General features: G+C 43.7%; 1 protein-coding gene across 1 annotated transcript in view; it reads left to right on the top strand.

Annotated features, from left to right (window-relative positions):
• The window catches only part of plcd1a (phospholipase C, delta 1a), an 85,435-nt gene that overhangs the window by 43,657 nt on the left and 16,879 nt on the right, over nucleotides 1–24,899 (top strand). The window contains exons 7-11 of the mRNA XM_064941128.1: nucleotides 6,420–6,564; nucleotides 6,921–7,073; nucleotides 12,357–12,524; nucleotides 23,190–23,346; nucleotides 24,135–24,251. Coding sequence (XP_064797200.1) covers nucleotides 6,420–6,564; nucleotides 6,921–7,073; nucleotides 12,357–12,524; nucleotides 23,190–23,346; nucleotides 24,135–24,251 — 740 coding nt within the window. The remainder of the gene's footprint in view (nucleotides 1–6,419; nucleotides 6,565–6,920; nucleotides 7,074–12,356; nucleotides 12,525–23,189; nucleotides 23,347–24,134; nucleotides 24,252–24,899) is intronic.

Here is a 24,899-nt window from a genome sequence, read left to right on the forward strand (position 1 = left end):
GCCTACATCAAGTAACCATGACAACCTCTAATCTAAAACTAACCTTACTACCCAGCAGCACAGAGGCCTACATCAAGTAACCATGACAACCTCTAATCTAAAACTAACCTTACTACCCAGCAGCACAGAGGCCTATATCAAGTAACCATGACAACCTCTAATTTAAACTAACCGTACCTTACTACCTCTAATCTAAAACTAACCTTACTACCCAGCAGCACAGAGGCCTATATCAAGTAACCATGACAACCTCTAATTTAAACTAACCGTACCTTACTACCTCTAATCTAAAACTAACCTTACTACCCAGCAGCACAGAGGCCTACATCAAGTAACCATGACAACCTCTAATCTAAACTAACCGTACCTTACTACCTCTAATCTAAAACTGACCTTACTACCCAGCTGCACCGAGGCCTACATCTAAACTCCAAGGCATTTTGAATTCAAATACTTCTAGTACACTAAACTCAAAGTCAGTGTAAAGTGGTACTGACTCAAAATGAAATGAAAAGTCACATCAACTCTATAAATTATGATAAATTAGATTAAGCTTTCTGTAGCTTATGCTTTCAGTACTAGATTAATTCTCTGATAATTTGATTGGGTGGACAACATGTCAGTTCATGATGCAAGAGGTCTGATAGCTTCCGGAGGAGATCTTCCAACCTGTCATAATTACTGTATAAGTCTAAGAAGGGGGAGAGAACCATGAGCCTCCTAGGTTTGGTATTGAAGTCAATGTACCCAAAGGAGGACAGAATCTAGCTGTCCTCCGGCTAAATCATGGTGCAGGCGAGTGTAAACAGTGTTTTAATCAATTATTTGGTGACATGTGAACATACACTACCGTTCAAAAGTTTGGGGTCATTTAGAAATGTCCTTGTTTTCCACAAAAACAGACATGAAATTACAATTAAAATGAATAGGAAATACAGTCAAGACGTTGACAAGGTTATAAATAATGATTTTTAATTGAAATAATAATTGTGTCCTTCAAACTTTTTCGTCAAAGAATTCTCAGTTTGCAGCAATTACAGCCTTGCAGACCTTTGGCGTTCTAGTTGTCAATTTGTTGAGGTGATCTGAGAGCGATTTCACCCCATGCTTCCTGAAGCACCTCCCACAAGTTGGATTGGCTTGATGAGCACTTCTTACGTACCATACGGACAAGCTCCTCCCACAACAGCTCAATAGGGTTGAGATCCAGTGACTATGTTGGCCACTCCATTATAGACAGAATACCAGCTGACTGCTTCTCCCCTAAATAGTTATTGCATCGTTTGGAGCTGGGCTTTGGGTCATTGTCCTGTTGTAGGAGAAAATTGGCTCCAATTCAGCGCTGTCCAAAAGGAATGGCATGGCGTTGCAACATGGAGTGATAGCCTTCCTTCTTCAAGATCCCTTTTACAAATCTTCCACCTCTCCCACCGAAGCACCCCCAGACCATCACATTGCCTCCACCAAAGCACCCCCAGACCATCACATTGCCTCCACCAAAGCAGCCCCAGACCATCACATTGCCTCCACCAAATCACCCCCAGACCATCACATTGCCTCCACCAAAGCCCCCCCAGACCATCACATTGCCTCCACCAAATCACCCCCAGACCATCACATTGCCTCCACCAAATCACCCCCAGACCATCACATTGCCTCCACCAAATCACCCCCAGACCATCACATTGCCTCCACCAAAGCACCCCCAGACCATCACATTGCCTCCACCAAAGCAGCCCCAGACCATCACATTGCCTCCACCAAATCACCCCCAGACCATCACATTGCCTCCACCAAAGCCCCCCCAGACCATCACATTGCCTCCACCAAATCACCCCCAGACCATCACATTGCCTCCACCAAATCACCCCCAGACCATCACATTGCCTCCACCAAAGCCCCCCAGACCATCACATTGCCTCCACCAAATCACCCCCAGACCATCACATTGCCTCCACCAAAGCCCCCCCAGACCATCACATTGCCTCCACCAAATCACCCCCAGACCATCACATTGCCTCCACCAAATCACCCCCAGACCATCACATTGCCTCCACCAAAGCACCCCCAGACCATCACATTGCCTCCACCAAATCATCCCCAGACCATCACATTGCCTCCACCAAATCACCCCCAGACCATCACATTGCCTCCACCAAATCACCCCCAGACCATCACATTGCCTCCACCAAAGCCCCCCAGACCATCACATTGCCTCCACCAAAGCCCCCCAGACCATCACATTGCCTCCACCAAATCACCCCCAGACCATCACATTGCCTCCACCAAATCACCCCCAGACCATCACATTGCCTCCACCAAAGCACCCCCAGACCATCACATTGCCTCCACCAAATCACCCCCAGACCATCACATTGCCTCCACCAAAGCACCCCCAGACCATCACATTGCCTCCACCAAATCACCCCCAGACCATCACATTGCCTCCACCAAAGCACCCCCAGACCATCACATTGCCTCCACCAAAGCACCCCCAGATCATCACATTGCCTCCACCAAAGCACCCCCAGACCATCACATTGCCTCCACCAAAGCACCCCCAGACCATCACATTGCCTCCACCAAAGCACCCCCAGACCATCATATTGCCTCCACCAAATCACCCCCAGACCATCACATTGCCTCCACCAAAGCACCCCCAGACCATCACATTGCCTCCACCAAATCACCCCCAGACCATCACATTGCCTCCACCAAATCACCCCCAGACCATCACATTGCCTCCACCAAATCACCCCCAGACCATCACATTGCCTCCACCAAATCACCCCCAGACCATCACATTGCCACCACCAAATCACCCCCAGACCATCACATTGCCTCCACCAAATCATCCCCAGACCATCACATTGCCTCCACCAAATCACCCCCAGACCATCACATTGCCACCACCAAATCACCCCCAGACCGTCACATTGCCACCACCAAATCGCCCCCAGACCATCACATTGCCACCACCAAATCACCCCCAGACCATCACATTGCCACCACCAAATCACCCCCAGACCATCACATTGCCTCCACCATGCTTGACAGATGACGTCACTCCTCCAGCATCTTTTCATTTTTTCTACGTCTCACGAATGTTCTTCTTTGTGATCCGAACACTTCAAACTTAGATTTGTCTGTACATAAAATATTTTTCAACTCTTCCTCTGTCCAGTGTCTGTGTTCATTTGCCCATCTTAATATTTTATTTTTATTGGCCAGCCTGAAATATGTATTTTTCTTTGCAACTCTGCCTAGAATGCCAGCATCCTGGAGTCGCCTGTTCACTGTTGACGTTGAGACTGGTGTTTTGTGGATACCATTTAATGAAGCTGCCAGTTGAGGACTTGTGAGGCATCTGTTTCTCAAACTAGACACTCTAATGTACATGTCCTCTTGCTTAGTTGTGCACCGGGGCCTCTCACTCCTCTTTCTATTCTGGTTAGAGACAGTTTGCGCTGTTCTGTGAATGGAGTAGTACACAGCGTTGTACAAGATCTTCAGTTTCTTGGCAATTTCTTGCATGGAATAGCCTTATTTTCTCAGAACAAGAATAGACTGACGAGTTTCAGAAGAAAGTACTTTGTTTTTGTCCATTTTGAGCCTGTAATCAAACCCACAAAATGCTGATGCTCCAGATAGTCAACTAGTCTAAAGAAGGCCAGTTTTATTGCTTCTTTCATCAGGACAACAGTTTTCAGATGTGCTAACATAATTGCAAAAGAGTTTTCTAATGATCAATTAGCCTTTAAAATGATAAACTTGGATTAGCTAACACAACGTGCAATTAGAACACAGGAGTGATGGTTGCCGATAGTGGGTCTATGTAGATATTCCATTAAAAATCAGCCGTTTCCAGCTACAATAGTAATTTACAACATTAACAATGTCCACACTGTATTTTCTGATCAATTTGATGTTATTTTTTGCGAGTTTATAAATAAATAAAAAACAGAAATATGACATTTACATAAGTATTCAGACCCTTTACTCAGTACTTTGTTGAAGCACCTTTGGCAACGATTACAGCCTCGAGTCTTCTTGGGTATGACGCTACAAACTTGGCACACCTGTATATGGGGATTTACTTCCATTCTTCTCTGCAGATCCTCTCAAGCTCTGTCAGGTTGGATGGGGAGTGTCACTGCACAGCTATTTTTAGGTCTCTCCAGAGATGTTCGATTGAGTTCTAGTCTGGGCTCTGGCTGGGCCACTCAAGGACATTCAGAGACTTATCCCGAAGCCACTCTTGCGTTGTCTTGGCTGCGTGCTTAAGGTCGTCGTCCTGTTGGAAGGTGAACCTTCACCCCAGTCTGAGGTCATGAGCGCTCTGGAGCAGGTTTTCATCAAGGATCTCTCTGTACTTTGCTCTGTTCATCTTTTCCTCGATCTGGACTATCCTCCCTGTCGCTGAAAAACTTCCCCACAGCATGATGCTGCCACCACCATGCTTCACCATAGGGATAGTATTGGCCAGGTGATGAGCGGTGCCTGGTTTTTGACAAAGGATGAGGTTGGCAGTTGTTGGCCCTTGGGAAGGGACGGGTCCTCATGCTCCTGGCTAATGGCGCTAGCTTTTTCTGAAGCTAGCTGTTTCTTGGGGACTTTTCTATGGCTTTTGCTCAAGTCTGGGAAAAAATGTCACGTCGCCTTTTTTTAGCCTACATGTTTTTTTTGTATAATGGGGTTTAACTTGAAGTGGAGGTAAGATTAACAATTGGAAATTACTTGTGCAGAGCTCTCAGTTCATGCGGCCATCTCGTTCAAACTTTACGTGATCCCATAACATAGATATTTTCTGAAATAATACAATCATTTAGTTAGATTTTCTGCACCAGTTACTGAAATGGTTGTCCCAGTTGTAATGGCTTAGGCATTCTCCTCTCACTGTGAATAAATGTTTCAACTGTTGGATATCCTCTGGCATAATGTGACTTGCAGGTAGGTACATTTCCCAGGTTTTCCAGAAATTTTTCAACCAGGATCTTTTAAAAGTCTGGGAATTTGGGGAAAGTTCCATATATGTTGCAACCCAACCAACCCTACTAAACCCAACTAAACCCTACTAAAAATGACTAAACCCTACTCGCAGGCCTGATGTGGCCTGTACAGGGTAGGGAGGGTATATTACTAGAAACGTTTGATGTTCACCAGTATACTACCAGTATGTTTGTATGTTGAAGGATTTTATGTAATCTTTCACAAGACATTTAGTGGCCCTTTGGGGTTCTTCAGATTATTACATGTGTCTGGAGGCCTTACTCAAAATGTTAAAACGGACACAACTCAAATCTGGAGCCCCTACAGGGTCACAGTGACTATCGGCTTGAGTAATGACTACAGAATCACATATTTAGTGCAACAGGTTTCCTCAAAAGTTTTGAGTAATTGACAGCACATTGGGGTATGCAGTGTACATGAATACATACATATTACAACATATTGCATACAGTACGTAAGCATATTACTACATAAACCTTTAATAAACACAAAAAAAAGAAAAAAAAAAGAACATGTTTTACCTCTTTTTTTCTCCCCCATTTCCAATTGGTAGTTACAGTCTTGTTCCATCGCTGCAACTCCCGTACGGACTCGGGAGAAGCGAATGTCGAGAGCCGTGCATCCTCCGAAACTCAATCCAGCCAATCTGCACTGCTTCTTGACACAATGCCCGCTGATCCCAAGAAGCTAGCCGCACCAATGTGTCGGAGGAAACACCGTACAACTGGCGACCATGTCAGCATGCATGCGCCTAACACAGAGTCGCTAGCGCACGATAGGACAGGGAAATCTCTGCCTGCCAAACTCTCCTAACCCAGACGGAGGTTCACCTTCCAGCAGGACAATGACCCGAAGCATACTGCTAAAGCAACACTCGAGTGGTTTAAGGAGAAACATTCTTGGAATGGCACAGACCTCAATCCAATTGAGAATCTGTGGTATAAAGATTGCTGTACACTAGCAGAACCCATCCAACTAGAAGGAGATGGAGCAGTTTTGCCATTTAGAATGGGCAAAATTCTCAGTAGCTAGACGTGCCAAGCTTATAGAGACATAACCCAAGAGCCTTGCTGCTGCAATTGCTGCAAAAGGTGGCTCTACAAAGTATTGACTTTGGGGGGGTGAATAATTATGCACGCTCAAGTGTCTTATTTCTTGTTTGTTCCACAATAAAACATATTTTGCATGTTGTGTACATCAAATGATACAAAAACCCCCAAAATCTATTTTAATTCCAGGTTGTAAGGCAACAAAATAGAAAAAAATACCTTCGCAAGCCACTGCACAGTAGATAAAGTACTAGATAGAGTAAATATAGTACTATATACAGTAGATCTAGTACTAGAAACAGATGAAGTACTATTAGTAGTAGTACTGTATATGTGTGTTGATTGTGTTGTGGTCTTTAGGGCCCTGATGAAGAGTTGTCGCTGTGTGGAGTTAGACTGTTGGGACGGGGCCCATGGAGAGCCAATCATCTACCACGGCCACACCCTCACCTCCAAGGTCCTGTTTAAAGACGTCATCAAGGCCATCAAGGAGTATGCCTTCAAGGTGACCCTAACTCATCAAGGTGTACTCCTTCAAGATCAGTATAACCCCTAACCCATGACCTCTAACCGTAACCACTGACTCTAAGCCATTAAGGAGCACACCGTCAAGTTCAGTCTAACCCTGACTCTAAAGTTAACCCCTAACCCTAACTCAACAAGGAGTACTCCTTCAAGATCAGTATAACCCCAAACCCATGACCTCTAACCGTAACCCCTGACCCTGATCCTAACCGTAACCCCTATCTCTAAGCCATCAAGGAGTACGCCTTCAAGGTTTCACCATGAAGTCAAACCGGCCCTGTGATGACCAGTAGAGATGGACATGACTGCTAATGTTATGTTGTTGTCCTCCCCCAGACATCAGAGTACCCAGTGATCCTGTCCCTGGAGAACCACTGTACACTGGATCAGCAGAAACTGATGGCCCAGCACATGATCTCCATCCTGGGCAGCGCCCTGCTCACCTCCCCCCTGGAGGACCAGATGCCCACTGCCTTCCCCTCACCCCAGGTCAGAGACTAGCAGATAATCAATCAATCCATCAATCAATCAATCAATCCACCCACCCACCCACCCACCCACCCACCCACCCACCCACCCAGTGTTTAAAGCCTGGAGCTTCATAACCACATACCCAGTATTTTAAATATGAACGCGAAGAGGCAAGCCGAAAAAGTTGTGGATGTTAGACAGATGAAAGGCTCTAAGTCAGTACTGAGAATGTGAAGGAAGAACAATAACATCTTGTTTGACTGAGTGGGATAAGATTGGGGTTTTACGAGAAGGAATGTGATGTCCCTGCCAACAGTATCTGTCTGTTAGAGCCTGTCTATAGGGCTAACAGTATCTGTCTGTTAGAGCCTGTCTGTCTATAGGGCTAACAGTATCTGTCTGTTAGAGTCTGTCTGTCTATGAGGCTAACAGTATCTGTCTGTTAGAGCCTGTCTGTCTATAGGGCTAACATTATCTGTCTGTTAGAGCCTGTCTATAGGGCTAACAGTATCTGTCTGTTAGAGCCTGTCTGTCTATAGGGCTAACAGTATCTGTCTGTTAGAGCCTGTCTGTCTATAGGGCTAACAGTATCTGTCTGTTAGAGTCTGTCTATAGGGCAAACAGTATCTGTCTGTTAGAGCCTGTCTATAGGGCTAACAGTATCTGTCTGTTAGAGCCTGTCTATAGGGCAAACAGTATCTGTCTGTTAGAGCCTTTCTATAGGGCTAACAGTATCTGTCTGTTAGAGCCTGTCTGTCTATAGGGCTAACAGTATCTGTCTGTTAGAGTCTGTCTGTCTATAGGGCTAACAGTATCTGTCTGTTAGAGCCTGTCTGTCTATAGGGCTAACAGTATCTGTCTGTTAGAGCCTGTCTATAGGGCTAACATTATCTGTCTGTTAGAGTCTGTCTATAGGGCAAACAGTATCTGTCTGTTAGAGCCTGTCTATAGGGCTAACAGTATCTGTCTGTTAGAGTCTGTCTGTCTATAGGGCTAACAGTATCTGTCCGTTAGAGCCTGTCTGTCTATGGGGCTAACAGTATCTGTCTGTTAGAGCCTTTCTGTCTATAGGGCTAACAGTATCTGTCTGTTAGAGTCTGTCTATAGGGCTAACAGTATCTGTCTGTTAGAGCCTGTCTATAGGGCTAACAGTATCTGTCTGTTAGAGCCTGTCTGTCTATAGGGCAAACAGTATCTGTCTGTTAGAGCCTGTCTGTCTATGAGGCTAACAGTATCTGTATGTTAGAGTCTGTCTATAGGGCAAACAGTATCTGTCTGTTAGAGCCTGTCTATAGGGCTAACAGTATCTGTCTGTTAGAGCCTTTCTATAGGGCTAACAGTATCTGTCTGTTAGAGCCTGTCTGTCTATAGGGCTAACAGTATCTGTCTGTTAGAGTCTGTCTATAGGGCTAACAGTATCTGTCCGTTAGAGCCTGTCTGTCTATAGGGCTAACAGTATCTGTCTGTTAGAGTCTGTCTATAGGGCTAACAGTATCTGTCTGTTAGAGCCTGTCTATAGGGCTAACAGTATCTGTATGTTAGAGTCTGTCTGTCTATAGGGCTAACAGTATCTGTCCGTTAGAGCCTGTCTATAGGGCTAACAGTATCTGTCTGTTAGAGCCTGTCTATAGGGCTAACAGTATCTGTATGTTAGAGTCTGTCTGTCTATAGGGCTAACAGTATCTGTCTGTTAGAGCCTGTCTATAGGGCTAACAGTATCTGTATGTTAGAGTCTGTCTATAGGGCAAACAGTATCTGTCTGTTAGAGCCTGTCTATAGGGCTAACAGTATCTGTCTGTTAGAGCCTGTCTATAGGGCTAACAGTATCTGTCTTTTAGAGCCTGTCTGTCTATAGGGCAAACAGTATCTGTCTGTTAGAGCCTGTCTATAGGGCTAACAGTATCTGTCTGTTAGAGCCTGTCTATAGGGCTAACAGTATCTGTATGTTAGAGTCTGTCTGTCTATAGGGCTAACAGTATCTGTCTGTTAGAGCCTGTCTATAGGGCTAACAGTATCTGTATGTTAGAGTCTGTCTATAGGGCAAACAGTATCTGTCTGTTAGAGCCTGTCTATAGGGCTAACAGTATCTGTCTGTTAGAGCCTGTCTATAGGGCTAACAGTATCTGTCTTTTAGAGCCTGTCTGTCTATAGGGCAAACAGTATCTGTCTGTTAGAGCCTGTCTATAGGGCTAACAGTATCTGTCTGTTAGAGTCTGTCTGTCTATAGGGATAACAGTCGCTCTGGATAAGAGCGTCTGCTAAATGACTTAAATGTAAATGTAAATAACAGTATCTGTCTGTTAGAGCCTGTCTCGAGAGCACCCTTACCTGCCAATCTATAAATGACGTCTCCGTAATCTAACATGGGTAGGATGGTCATCTGAATCAGGGTCAGTTTGGCAGCTGGGGTGAAAGAGGAGCGATTACGATAGAGGAAACCAAGTCTAGATTTAACTTTAGCCTGCAGCTTTGATATCAAAATAAAATAAAATAACATTTTATTTGTCACATACACATGGTTAGCAGATGTTAATGCAAGTGTAGCGAAATGCTTGTGCTTCTAGTTCCGACAATGCAGTAATAACCAACAAGGAATCTAACTAACAATTCCAAAACTACTGTCTTATACACACAAGTGTAAGGGGATAAAGAATATGTACATAAAGATATATGAATGAGTGATGGTACAGAGCGGCATAGGCAAGATGCAGTAGATGGTATTGAGTACAGTATATACATATGAGATGAGTATGTAAACAAAGTGGCATAGTTTAAAGTGGCTAGTGATACATGTATTACATAAGGATGCAGTAGATGATAGAGTACAGTATATACGTATACATATGAGATGAATAATGTAGGGTATGTAAACATTATATTAGGTAGCATTGTTTAAAGTGGCTAGTGATATATTTTACATCCTGTCCCATCAATTCCCATTATTAAAGTGGCTGGAGTTGAGTCAGTGTGTTGGCAGCAGCCACTCAATGTTAGTGGTGGCTGTTTAACAGTCTGATGGCCTTGAGATAGAAGCTGTTTTTCAGTCTCTCTGTCCCAGCTTTGATGCACCTGTACTGACCTCGCCTTCTGGACGATAGCGGGGTGAACAGGCAGTGGCTCGGGTGGTTGTTGTCCTTGATGATCTTTATGGCCTTCCTGTGATATTGGGTGGTGTAGGTGTCCTGGAGGGCAGGTAGTTTGCCCCCAGTGACTACCCTCTGGAGAGCCTTACGGTTGTGGGTGGAGCAGTTGCCGTACCAGGCGGTGATACAGCCCGACAGGATGCTCTCGATTGTGCATCTGTAGAAGTTTGTGAGTGCTTTTGGTGACAAGCCGAATTTCTTCAGCCTCCTGAGGTTGAAGAGGCGCTGCTGCACCTTCTTCACGATGCTGTCTGTGTGGGTGGACCAATTCAGTGGCTGATATGTGCTGAGAGAAGGACAGTGTACAGACTAGCCATACTCCAAAGTACTTGTATGAGGTGACTACTTCAAGCTCTAAACCCTCGGAGGTAGTAATCACACTGGTTTGGAGAGGGGAATTCTTCTTACCACATGATCTTTGTTTTTGGAAGTGTAGTTTAAGACTGTATCATCTGCATATAAATGATTAGAGAGCTTCCTTCTGCCTGAGCTGTATTGTTGATGTAAATTGAAAAGAGCGTGGTGCCTAGGATTGAGCCTTGAGGTACTCCCTTGATGACAGACAGTGGCTGAGACACCAGATGTTCTGACTTTATACACTGCACTCTTTGAGAGAGGTAGTTAGCAAACCAGGCCAAAGACCCCTCAGAGACACCAATACTCCGTAGCCGGCCCACAAGAATGGAATGGTCTACCGTATCAAAAGCTTTGGCCAAGTCAATAAAAATAGCAGCACAACATTGCTTAGAATCAAGGGCAGTGGTGACATCATTTGACCTATAAGGTTGCAATGACACATCCATAACCTGAGCGGAAACCAGATTGCATAAAAGAGAGAATACTATAGACATCAAGAAATCCAGTCAGTTGATTATTGACAAGTTTTTCCAACACTTTTGATGAACAGGGCAAAATAGAAATAGGCCTATACCAGTTAGGATCCACTTGATCTCCCCCTTTAAAAAAAGGACAAACCATGGCTGCCTTCAAAGCAATGGGAACCTCCACAGAGAGGAGAGACAGGTTAAAAAAGTCAGAGAGAGGCTTGGTGATGATAGGGGCAGCAACCTTAAAGAAGAAAGGGTCTAAACCATCTGACCCAGATTGTTTTTTGGGGTCAAGTTTAAGGAGCTCCTTTAGCACCTCAGACTCAGTGACTGCCTGCAGGGTGAAACTTTGTAGCGGAGCAGGGGAAAAAGAGGGAGAAGCATCAGGGATAGTCGAATTAGAAGGTGTGGGAGATGAGGAAATGTTGGACGAGCAAGGAGGCATGGCTGAGTCAAATATGACTCCTGACTTAATGAAGTGGTGATTAAAGAGCTCAGCCATGTGCTCCTTGTCAGTAACAACCACGTCATGTGGCTCAGTCGGTAGAGCATGGCGCTTGCAACGCCAAGCGTCGTGGGTTCGCTTCCCACTGGGGCCACCCATATGCAAAAAGTAGTGGCCCCAGCCGACTTGTAAGTCGCTTTGGACAAAAGCGTCTGCTAAATGGGATATATATTATATATTATCAACTTTAAGGGACACGGGCAGCTGTGAGGAGGAGGGTTTATTCTCCAGGACTTTAACCATTTTCCAGAAAGTCTTGGGGTTAGACCCAAAGAGAGAGAACTGCTCCTTAAAGTAACTAACTTTGCCTGAGTGCACTTATTTCTCCTTTGCCTGAACGAGAGTCAGTCAGCCTGATTATGCGTGTGCCGAGCCTTTCGCCAAATGGTATTCTTGAGATGGAGTAACTCTAACGGATCACGGTCGAACCTGTTTTTAATTCTCATTTTCTTTATAGGGGCAAAATCATAATCTTTGGCAAGGGATCTATACCCTTTTAAAGAGGCCAGTCCATGAAGGACATGATAAATCAGGAAATTATACATCAGGACATTATAGACCAGGACATTATAGATAAGGACATTATAGATCAGGATATTATAGATCAGGACATTATAGATCAGGATATTATAGATCAGGACATTATAGATCAGGACATTATAGATCAGGATATTATAGATCAGGACATTATAGATCAGGACATTATAGATCAGGACATTATAGATCAGGACATTATAGATCAGGACATTATAGATCAGGACATCAGACTAATTTGATGATCTATAACAGATGCATCTCTGTCAACACAAGGTCTGTCTCTGTGCAGGACTTGAAGGGTCGGTTCATCATCAAGGGGAAACGTCTGAACAAGCTGGATGCCTTCTTCAGCAATACTAGTCCTGGAGTAGAGGAAGACTGTGTCTCCGAGGAGGACGAGGCTGCAGAGACCAGCAACTCCAAGACAGATTCCAACGGACAGAAGGCCAAAGCCAAGGTATGGTAACACGCTGCTCTGGTGCCAAGGTAGATGGCACCCTATTCCCGAATAGTGCACTACCAGGGCACATAAGACTTTGGGAAAAAGTTATAGTGTCTATATTAACCATGTATACTGTCTACTGTGTATATTAACCATGTATACTGTCTATATTAACCATCTACTATAATACTATAATAATACATGGGACTTGTATAGTGCTTTTCAAGGACCCTAAGTTGCTTTACTATCCTAAAAACAACAAAAAATCAGACTATAGACATGAATATAGAGAGTGGTGGACTCAGCGACATCAGACTATAGACATGAATATAGAGAGGGGTGGACTCAGAGACATCAGACTAAACAAGACATGAATATAGAGAGGGGTGGACTCAGAGAGACATCAGACTAAACAAGACATGAATATAGAGAGGGGTGGACTCAGATACATCAGACTAAACAAGACATGAATATAGAGAGGGGTGGACTCAGAGACATCAGACTAAACAAGACATGAATATAAAGAGGGGTGGACTTAGAGACATCAGACTACAGACATGAATATAGAGAGGGGTGGACTCAGAGACATCAGACTATAGACATGAAAATAGAGAGGGGTTGACTCAGAGACATCAGATTATAGACATGAATATAGAGAGGGGTGGACTCAGAGACATCAGACTACAGACATGAATATAGAGAGGGGTGGACTCAGAGACATCAGACTATAGACATGAATATAGAGAGGGGTGGACTCAGAGACAGACTATAGACATGAATATAGAGAGGGGTGGACTCAGAGACAGACTATAGACATGAATATAGAGAGGGGTGGACTCAGAGACATCAGACTAAACAAGACATGAATATAGAGAGGGGTGGACTCAGAGACATCAGACTATAGACATGAATATAGAGAGGGGTGGACTCATAGACATCAGACTACAGACATGAATATAGAGAGGGGTGGACTCAGAGACATCAGACTATAGACATGAATATAGAGAGGGGTGGGCTCAGAGACATCAGACTAAACAAGACATGAATATAGAGAGGGGTGGACTCAGAGACATCAGACTACAGACATGAATATAGAGAGGGGTGGACTCAGAGACATCAGACTAAACAAGACATGAATATAGAGAGGGGTGGACTCAGAGACATCAGACTAAACAAGACATGAATATAGAGAGGGGTGGACTCAGAGACATCAGACTATAGACATGAATATAGAGAGGGGTGGACTCAGAGACATCAGACTAAACAAGACATGAATATAGAGAGGGGTGGACTCAGAGACATCAGACTAAACAAGACATGAATATAGAGAGGGGTGGACTCAGAGACAGACTATAGACATGAAAATAGAGAGGGGTGGACTCAGAGACATCAGACTATAGACATGAATATAGAGAGGGGTGGACTCAGAGACATCAGACTACAGACATGAATATAGAGAGGGGTGGACTCAGAGACATCAGACTATAGACATGAATATAGAGAGGGGTGGACTCAGAGACATCAGACTATAGACATGAATATAGAGAGGGGTGGACTCAGAGACATCAGACGATAGACATGAATATAGAGAGGGGTGGACTCAGAGACATCAGACTAAACAAGACATGAATATAGAGAGGGGTGGACTCAGAGAGACATCAGACTAAACAAGACATGAATATAGAGAGGGGTGGACTCAGAGACATCAGACTAAACAAGACTTGAATATAGAGAGGGGTGGACTCAGAGAGGTATCAGACTATAGACATGAATATAGAGAGGGGTGGACTCAGAGACATCAGACTATAGACATGAATATAGAGAGGGGTGGACTCAGAGACATCAGACTAAACAAGACATGAATATAGAGAGGGGTGGACTCAGAGACATCAGACTAAACAAGATATGAATATAGAGAGGGGTGGACTCAGAGACATCAGACTATAGACATGAATATAGAGAGGGGTGGACTCAGAGACATCAGACTAAACAAGATATGAATATAGAGAGCGGTGGACTCAGAGACATCAGACTAAACAAGACATGAATATAGAGAGGGGTGGACTCAGAGACAGACTATAGACATGAATATAGAGAGGGGTGGACTCAGAGACAGACTATAGACATGAATATAGAGAGGGGTGGATTCAGAGACAGACTATAGACATAAATATAGAGAGGGGTGGACTCAGAGACATCAGACTATAGACATGAATATAGAGAGGGGTGGACTCAGAGAGGTATCAGACTATAGACATGAATATAGAGAGGGGTGGACTCAGAGACATCAGACTATAGACATGAATATAGAGAGGGGTGGACTCAGAGACATCAGACTATAGACATGAATATAGAGAGGTGTGGACTCAGAGACATCAAACTATAGACATGAATATAGAGAGGTGTGGACTCAGAGACAGACTATAGACATGAATATAGAGAGGGGTGGACTCAGAGACATCAGACTAAACAAGACATGAATATAGAGAGGGGTGGACTCAGAGACAGACTATAGACATGAATATAGAGAGGGGTGGACTCAGAGACATCAGACTATAGACATGAATATAGAGAGGGGTGGACTCAGAGACATCAGACTATAGACATGAATATAGAGAGGGGTGGACTCAGAGACATCAGACTATAGACATGAATATAGAGAGGGGTGGACTCAGAGACATCAGACTATAGACATGAATATAGAGAGGGGTGGACTCAGAGACATCAGACTATAGACATGAATATAGAGAGGGGTGGGCTCAGAGACATCAGACTAAACAAGACATGAATATAGAGAGGGGTGGACTCAGAGACATCAAACTATAGACATGAATATAGAGAGGGGTGGACTCAGAGACAGACTATAGACATGAATATAGAGAGGGGTGGATTCAGAGACAGACTATAGACATAAATATAGAGAGGGGTGGACTCAGAGACATCAGACTATAGACATGAATATAGAGAGGGGTGGACTCAGAGACATCAGACTAAACAAGACATGAATATAGAGAGGGGTGGACTCAGAGACATCAGACTATAGACATGAATATAGAGAGGGGTGGAGTCAGAGACATCAGACTAAACAAGACATGAATATAGAGAGGGGTGGACTCAGAGACATCAGACTATAGACATGAATATAGAGAGGGGTGGACTCAGAGACAGACTATAGACATGAATATAGAGAGGGGTGGACTCAGAGACATCAGACTAAACAAGACATTAATATAGAGAGGGGTGGACTCAGAGACATCAGACTAAACAAGACATGAATATAGAGAGGGGTGGACTCAGAGGCATCAGACTATAGACATGAATATAGAGAGGGGTGGACTCAGAGACATCAGACTAAACAAGACATGAAAATAGAGAGGGGTGGACTCAGAGACATCAGACTAAACAAGACATGAATATAGAGAGGGGTGGACTCAGAGACATCAGACTATAGACATAAATATAGAGAGGGGTGGACTCAGAGACATCAGACTATAGACATGAATATAGAGAGGGGTGGACTCAGAGACATCAGACTAAACAAGACATGAATATAGAGAGGGGTGGACTCAGAGACATCAGACTATAGACATGAATATAGAGAGGGGTGGACTCAGAGACATCAGACTATAGACATGAATATAGAGAGGGGTGGACTCAGAGACATCAGACTATAGACATGAATATAGAGAGGGGTGGACTCAGAGACATCAGACTACAGACATGAATATAGAGAGCGGTGGACTCAGAGACATCAGACTATAGACATGAATATAGAGAGGGGTGGACTCAGAGACATCAGACTATAGACATGAATATAGAGAGGGGTGGACTCAGAGACATCAGACTATAGACATGAATATAGAGAGGGGTGGACTCAGAGACATCAGACTATAGACATGAATATAGAGAGGGGTGGACTCAGAGACATCAGACTATAGACATGAATATAGAGAGGGGTGGGCTCAGAGACATCAGACTAAACAAGACATGAATATAGAGAGGGTGGACTCAGAGACATCAAACTATAGACATGAATATAGAGAGGGGTGGACTCAGAGACAGACTATAGACATGAATATAGAGAGGGGTGGATTCAGAGACAGACTATAGACATAAATATAGAGAGGGGTGGACTCAGAGACATCAGACTATAGACATGAATATAGAGAGGGGTGGACTCAGAGACATCAGACTAAACAAGACATGAATATAGAGAGGGGTGGACTCAGAGACATCAGACTATAGACATGAATATAGAGAGGGGTGGAGTCAGAGACATCAGACTAAACAAGACATGAATATAGAGAGGGGTGGACTCAGAGACATCAGACTATAGACATGAATATAGAGAGGGGTGGACTCAGAGACAGACTATAGACATGAATATAGAGAGGGGTGGACTCAGAGACATCAGACTAAACAAGACATTAATATAGAGAGGGGTGGACTCAGAGACATCAGACTAAACAAGACATGAATATAGAGAGGGGTGGACTCAGAGGCATCAGACTATAGACATGAATATAGAGAGGGTGGACTCAGAGACATCAGACTAAACAAGACATGAAAATAGAGAGGGGTGGACTCAGAGACATCAGACTAAACAAGACATGAATATAGAGAGGGGTGGACTCAGAGACATCAGACTATAGACATAAATATAGAGAGGGGTGGACTCAGAGACATCAGACTATAGACATGAATATAGAGAGGGTGGACTCAGAGACATCAGACTAAACAAGACATGAATATAGAGAGGGGTGGACTCAGAGACATCAGACTATAGACATGAATATAGAGAGGGGTGGACTCAGAGACATCAGACTATAGACATGAATATAGAGAGGGTGGACTCAGAGACATCAGACTATAGACATGAATATAGAGAGGGGTGGACTCAGAGACATCAGACTACAGACATGAATATAGAGAGCGGTGGACTCAGAGACATCAGACTATAGACATGAATGTAGAGAGGGGTGGACTCAGAGACATCAGACTATAGACATGAATATAGAGAGGGGTGGACTCAGAGACATCAGACTATAGACATGAATATAGAGAGGGGTGGATTCAGAGACAGACTATAGACATGAATATAGAGAGGGGTGGACTCAGAGACATGAATATAGACATGAATATAGAGAGGGGTGGACTCAGAGACATCAGACTATAGACATGAATATAGAGAGGGGTGGACTCAGAGACATCAGACTATAGACATGAATATAGAGAGGGGTGGACTCAGAGACATCAGACTAAACAAGACATGAATATAGAGAGCGGTGGACTCAGAGACATCAGACTTTAGACATGAATATAGAGAGGGGTGGACTCAGAGACATCAGACTATAGACATGAATATAGAGAGGACTCAGGACATGATAGACATGAATATAGAGAGGGTGGACCAGAGACATGAATCAGACTATGGACTCAGAGACATCAGACTATAGACATGAATATAGACATGAGGGGTGGACTCAGAGACATCAGACTAAACAAGACATGAATATAGAGAGGGGTGGACTCAGAGACAGACTATAGACATGAATATAGAGAGGGGTGGACTCAGAGACATCAGACTAAACAAGACATGAGTATAGAGAGGGGTGGGCTCAGAGACAGACTATAGACATGAATATAGAGAGGGGTGGACTCAGATACATCAGACTAAACAAGACATGAATATAGAGAGGGGTGGACTCAGAGACATCAGACTACAGACATGAATTTTGAGATGGGTGGACTCAGAGACTTCAGAATATAGACATGAATATAGAGAGGGGTGGACTCAGAGACATCAGACTATAGACATGAATATAGAGAGGGGTGGGCTTAGAGACATCAGACTACAGACATGAATTTTGAGATGGGTGGACTCAGAGACTTCAGAATATAGACATGAATATAGAGAGGGGTGGACTCAGAGACATCAGACTAAACAAGACATGAATATAGAGAGGGGTGGACTCAGAGACAGACTATAGACATGAATATAGAGAGGGGTGGACTCAGAGACATCAGACTATAGACATGAATATAGAGAGGGGTGGACTCAGAGACATCAGACTATAGACATGAATATAGAGAGGGGTGGACTCAGAGACATCAGACTATAGACATGAATATAGAGAGGGGTGGACTCAGAGACATCAGACTATAGACATGAATATAGAGAGGGGTGGACTCAGAGACATCAGACTATAGACATGAATATAGAGAGGGGTGGGCTCAGAGACATCAGACTAAACAAGACATGAATATAGAGAGGGGTGGACTCAGAGACATCAAACTATAGACATGAATATAGAGAGGGGTGGACTCAGAGACAGACTATAGACATGAATATAGAGAGGGTGGATTCAGAGACAGACTATAGACATAAATATAGAGAGGGGTGGACTCAGAGACATCAGACTATAGACATGAATATAGAGAGGGGTGGACTCAGAGACATCAGACTAAACAAGACATGAATATAGAGAGGGGTGGACTCAGAGACATCAGACTATAGACATGAATATAGAGAGGGGTGGAGTCAGAGACATCAGACTAAACAAGCCATGAATATAGAGAGGGGTGGACTCAGAGACATCAGACTATAGACATGAATATAGAGAGGGGTGGACTCAGAGACATCAGACTATAGACATGAATATAGAGAGGGGTGGACTCAGAGACATCAGACTATAGACATGAATATAGAGAGGGGTGGACTCAGAGACATCAGACTAAACAAGACATGAATATAGAGAGGGGTGGACTCAGAGACATCAGACTACAGACATGAATATAGAGAGGGGTGGACTCAGAGACATCAGACTAAACAAGACATGAATATAGAAAGGGGTGGACTCAGAGACATCAGACTAAACAAGACATGAATATAGAGAGGGGTGGACTCAGAGACATCAGACTAAACAAGACATGAATATAGAGAGGGGTGGACTCAGAGACATCAGACTATAGACATAAATATAGAGAGGGGTGGACTCAGAGACATCAGACTATAGACATGAATATAGAGAGGGGTGGACTCAGAGACATCAGACTATAGACATGAATATAGAGAGGGGTGGACTCAGAGACATCAGACTATAGACATGAATATAGAGAGGGGTGGACTCAGAGACATCAGACTATAGACATGAATATAGAGAGGGGTGGACTCAGAGACATCAGACTATAGACATGAATATAGAGAGGGTGGACTCAGAGACATCAGACTAAACAAGACATGAATATAGAGAGGGGTGGACTCAGAGACATCAGACTACAGACATGAATATAGAGAGGGGTGGACTCAGAGACATCAGACTAAACAAGACATGAATATAGAAAGGGGTGGACTCAGAGACATCAGACTAAACAAGACATGAATATAGAGAGGGGTGGACTCAGAGACATCAGACTAAACAAGACATGAATATAGAGAGGGGTGGACTCAGAGACATCAGACTATAGACATAAATATAGAGAGGGGTGGACTCAGAGACATCAGACTATAGACATGAATATAGAGAGGGTGGACTCAGAGACATCAGACTATAGACATGAATATAGAGAGCGGTGGACTCAGAGACATCAGACTATAGACATGAATATAGAGAGGGGTGGACTCAGAGACATCAGACTATAGACATGAATATAGAGAGGGGTGGACTCAGAGACATCAGACTATAGACATGAATATAGAGAGGGGTGGACTCAGAGACATCAGACTATAGACATGAATATAGAGAGCGGTGGACTCAGAGACATCAGACTATAGACATGAATATAGAGAGGGGTGGAGTCAGAGACATCAGACTATAGACATGAATATAGAGAGGGGTGGAGTCAGAGACATCAGACTAAACAAGACATGAATATAGAGAGGGGTGGACTCAGAGACATCAGACTATAGACATAAATACAGAGAGGGGTGGACTCAGAGACATCAGACTATAGACATGAATATAGAGAGGGGTGGACTCAGAGGCAGACTATAGACATGAATATAGAGAGGGGTGGACTCAGAGACAGACTATAGACATGAATATAGAGAGGGGTGGACTCAGAGACATCAGACTAAACAAGACATGAATATAGAGAGGGGTGGACTCAGATACATCAGACTAAACAAGACATGAATATAGAGAGGGGTGGACTCAGAGACTTCAGAATATAGACATGAATATAGAGAGGGGTGGACTCAGAGACAGACTATAGACATGAATATAGAGAGGGGTGGAGTCAGAGACATCAGACTAAACAAGACATGAATATAGAGAGGGGTGGACTCAGAGACATCAGACTATAGACATGAATATAGAGAGGGGTGGACTCAGAGACATCAGACTATAGACATGAATATAGAGAGGGGTGGACTCAGAGACATCAGACTATAGACATGAATATAGAGAGGGGTGGACTCAGAGACATCAGACTACAGACATGAATATAGAGAGGGGTGGACTCAGAGACATCAGACTATAGACATGAATATAGAGAGGGGTGGACTCAGAGACATCAGACTATAGACATGAATATAGAGAGGGGTGGACTCAGAGACAGACTATAGACATGAATATAGAGAGGGGTGGACTCAGAGACAGACTATAGACATGAATATAGAGAGCGGTGGACTCAGAGACATCAGACTATAGACATGAATATAGAGAGCGGTGGACTCAGAGACATCAGACTAAACAAGACATGAATATAGAGAGGGGTGGACTCAGAGACATCAGACTATAGACATAAATACAGAGAGGGGTGGACTCAGAGACATCAGACTATAGACATGAATATAGAGAGGGGTGGACTCAGAGACAGACTATAGACATGAATATAGAGAGGGGTGGACTCAGAGACAGACTATAGACATGAATATAGAGAGGGGTGGACTCAGAGACATCAGACTAAACAAGACATGAATATAGAGAGGGGTGGACTCAGATACATCAGACTAAACAAGACATGAATATAGAGAGGGGTGGACTCAGAGACATCAGACTAAACAAGACATGAATATAAAGAGGGGTGGACTCAGAGACTTCAGAATATAGACATGAATATAGAGAGGGGTGGACTCAGAGACAGACTATAGACATGAATATAGAGAGGGGTGGAGTCAGAGACATCAGACTAAACAAGACATGAATATAGAGAGGGGTGGACTCAGAGACATCAGACTATAGACATAAATACAGAGAGGGGTGGACTCAGAGACATCAGACTATAGACATGAATATAGAGAGGGGTGGACTCAGAGACAGACTATAGACATGAATATAGAGAGGGGTGGACTCAGAGACAGACTATAGACATGAATATAGAGAGGGGTGGACTCAGAGACATCAGACTAAACAAGACATGAATTTTGAGATGGGTGGACTCAGAGACTTCAGAATATAGACATGAATATAGAGAGGGGTGGACTCAGAGACATCAGACTAAACAAGACATGAATTTTGAGATGGGTGGACTCAGAGACAGACTATAGACATGAATATAGAGAGGGGTGGACTCAGAGACATCAGACTATAGACATGAATATAGAGAGGGGTGGACTCAGAGACATCAGACTATAGACATGAATATAGAGAGGGGTGGACTCAGAGAAGGGAATGTGATGTTTCAGTGTATGTGGCGTGTAGGATTGGGTTTAGGATACCAACCCGTCTTTTGGGTAAAGGGCGGGATTGGGGTTGGGATACAAACCCGGGTTTAGGGTAAGGGGCGGGATTGGGGCTAGGATACGAACCCAGTTTAGGGTAAGGGGCGGGATTCGGGTTATTATATGAACCCGGTTTAGGATAAGGGGTGGGATTGGGGCTAGGATACGAACCCGGTTTAGGGTAAGGGGTGGGATTGGGGTTTGGATACAAACCCGGTTATTGGGTAAGGGGCAGGATTGGGGCTAGGATACGAACCCAGTTTAGGGTAAGGGATGCGATTGGTTTTATTATATGAACCCGGTTTAGGGTAAAGGGCGGGGTTGGGGTTAGGATACAAACCCGTTTTACGGTAAGGGGCGGGATTGGGGCTAGGATACGAACCCGGTTTAGGGTAAGGGGCGGGATTGGGGCTAGGATACGAACCCGGTTTAGGGTAAGGGATGTGATTGGTGCCATTATATGAACCCGGTTTACGGTAAAGGGCGGGGTTGGGGTTAGGATACAAACCCGTTTTACGGTAAAGGGCGGGGTTGGGGCTAGGATACGAACCCGGTTTAGGGTAAGGGATGTGATTGGTGCCATTATATGAACCCGGTTTACGGTAAAGGGCGGGGTTGGGGTTAGGATACAAACCCGTTTTACGGTAAAGGGCGGGGTTGGGGCTAGGATACGAACCCGGTTTAGGGTAAGGGATGTGATTGGTGCCATTATATGAACCCGGTTTACGGTAAAGGGCGGGGTTGGGGTTAGGATACAAACCCGGTTTAGGGTAAAGGGCGGGGTTGGGGTGTTGTTTCTGACATAGTCATGCTTCTGTTTTGCTTTGCACATACACCTCCAACAGGGACAAGGCATGCTGGATTAGCTGCACAACTGTCCTCAGAAGAACTAGTAACATTTCAAATGACAAGCCCTATGCCAAGGAAAACACACATGTGGATACTTTGACAGAAATCCATTCATAACATCTCTATTTCTGTAGATATTATAAACATGATGTCTTATTGCTTTTCAGAAGTCAAAGATCAAGCTGGCCAAGCAGCTGTCTGACCTGGTGATCTACTGTAAGAGTGTCCACTTCTCAGGGTTTGAGCACGCTAAAGACAACCAGGCCTTCTATGAGATGTCCTCCTTTAAAGAGAGCAAGGCTGTTAACCTGGCTGAGACAGCAGGTAAAACCCTCTGTTCTGTTACAGCAAGCCTGAATAACAGCAGGCCTGAATAACAGCAAGCCTGAATAACAGCAGGCCTGAATAACATCAAACCTGATTAACATCAAGCCTGAATAACATAAAGCTTGAATAACATCAAGCCTGAATAACATCAAACCTGAATAACATCAAGCCTGAATAACATCAAGCCTGAATAACATCAAGCCTGAATAACATCAAACCTGAATAACATCAAACCTGAATAACATCAAGCCTGAATAACATCAAGCCTGAATAACATCAAACCTGATTAACATCAAACCTGAATAATATCAAGCCTGAATAACAGGGCCTGTACAATAGACATGCATTCATTATGCATATTTTAGAAATCAGCTTTCATTATGCATATTTTAGAAATCAGCTTTCATTATGCATGTTCTAAAAATCGGCTTTCATTTTGCATATTCTAGAGAACAGCTTTCATTATGCATATTCTAGAGAACAGCTTTCATTATGCATAATCTAGAGAACAGCTTTCATTATGCATAATCTAGAGAACAGCTTTCATTATGCATATTCTAGAGAACAGCTTTCATTATGCATATTCTAGAGAACAGCTTTCATTATGCATATTCTAGAGAACAGCTTTCATTATGCATATTCTAGAGAACAGCTTTCATTATGCCTATCCTAGAGAACAGCTTTCATTATGCCTATCCTAGAGAACAGCTTTCATTATGCCTATCCTAGAGAACTGTTCTTACAATGATTGCACCACTAACCTGTCTGGTTTACCTCTCTTCAAGTGAACGCCTTTATCCACCACAACATGACCAAGCTGAGCCGTATCTACCCAGCTGGCTCCAGAACAGACTCCTCCAACTACAACCCAGTTCCCCTGTGGAACGCAGGCTGTCAGATAGGTACTGTAGACCTACTAACAGAGCTGGGGAGGCTACTTTCTAAATGCAATCCGTTACAGTTTTACAGTTTGCAGTCACCTGTTGTAATCAGTAATGTAACTTTTAGATTACCCAAACTAAGTAACCTAATCTTATTACTTTCTCCTTAAGGAGCACAGGTTATTTGCATTTGTATTTATTATGGATCCCCATTAGTTCCTGCCAGCTTACACTTCTTAAATTCAACCATTATTGGGTTAAAATAAACGTATACAGTCGAAGTGGGAAGTTTACATACACTTAGGTTGAAGTCATTGAAACTTGTTTTTCAACCACTCCACAAATGTCTTGTTAACAAACTATAGTTTTGGCAAGTCGGTTCGGACTTGCCAAACGTAATTTTTCAGCTTGGAAAATTCCATAAAATTAGGTGGCTTTAGAAGCTTCTGATAGGCTAATTGACATCATTTGAGTCAATTGGACACCTGTGCATGTATTTCAAGGTTTACCATCAAACTCAGTGCCTCTTTGCTTTCAAAATGCCTGAAGGAACCACGTTCATCTGTACAAACATTAGTACGCAAGTATAAACACCATGGGACCACGCAGCTGTCATACCGCTCAGGAAGGAGACACGTTCTGTCTCCTAGGGATGAACGTACTTTGCTG

Source organism: Oncorhynchus masou, chromosome 28 (genome assembly GCF_036934945.1).
Source record: "Oncorhynchus masou masou isolate Uvic2021 chromosome 28, UVic_Omas_1.1, whole genome shotgun sequence".
Lineage (NCBI taxonomy): Eukaryota > Metazoa > Chordata > Actinopteri > Salmoniformes > Salmonidae > Oncorhynchus > Oncorhynchus masou.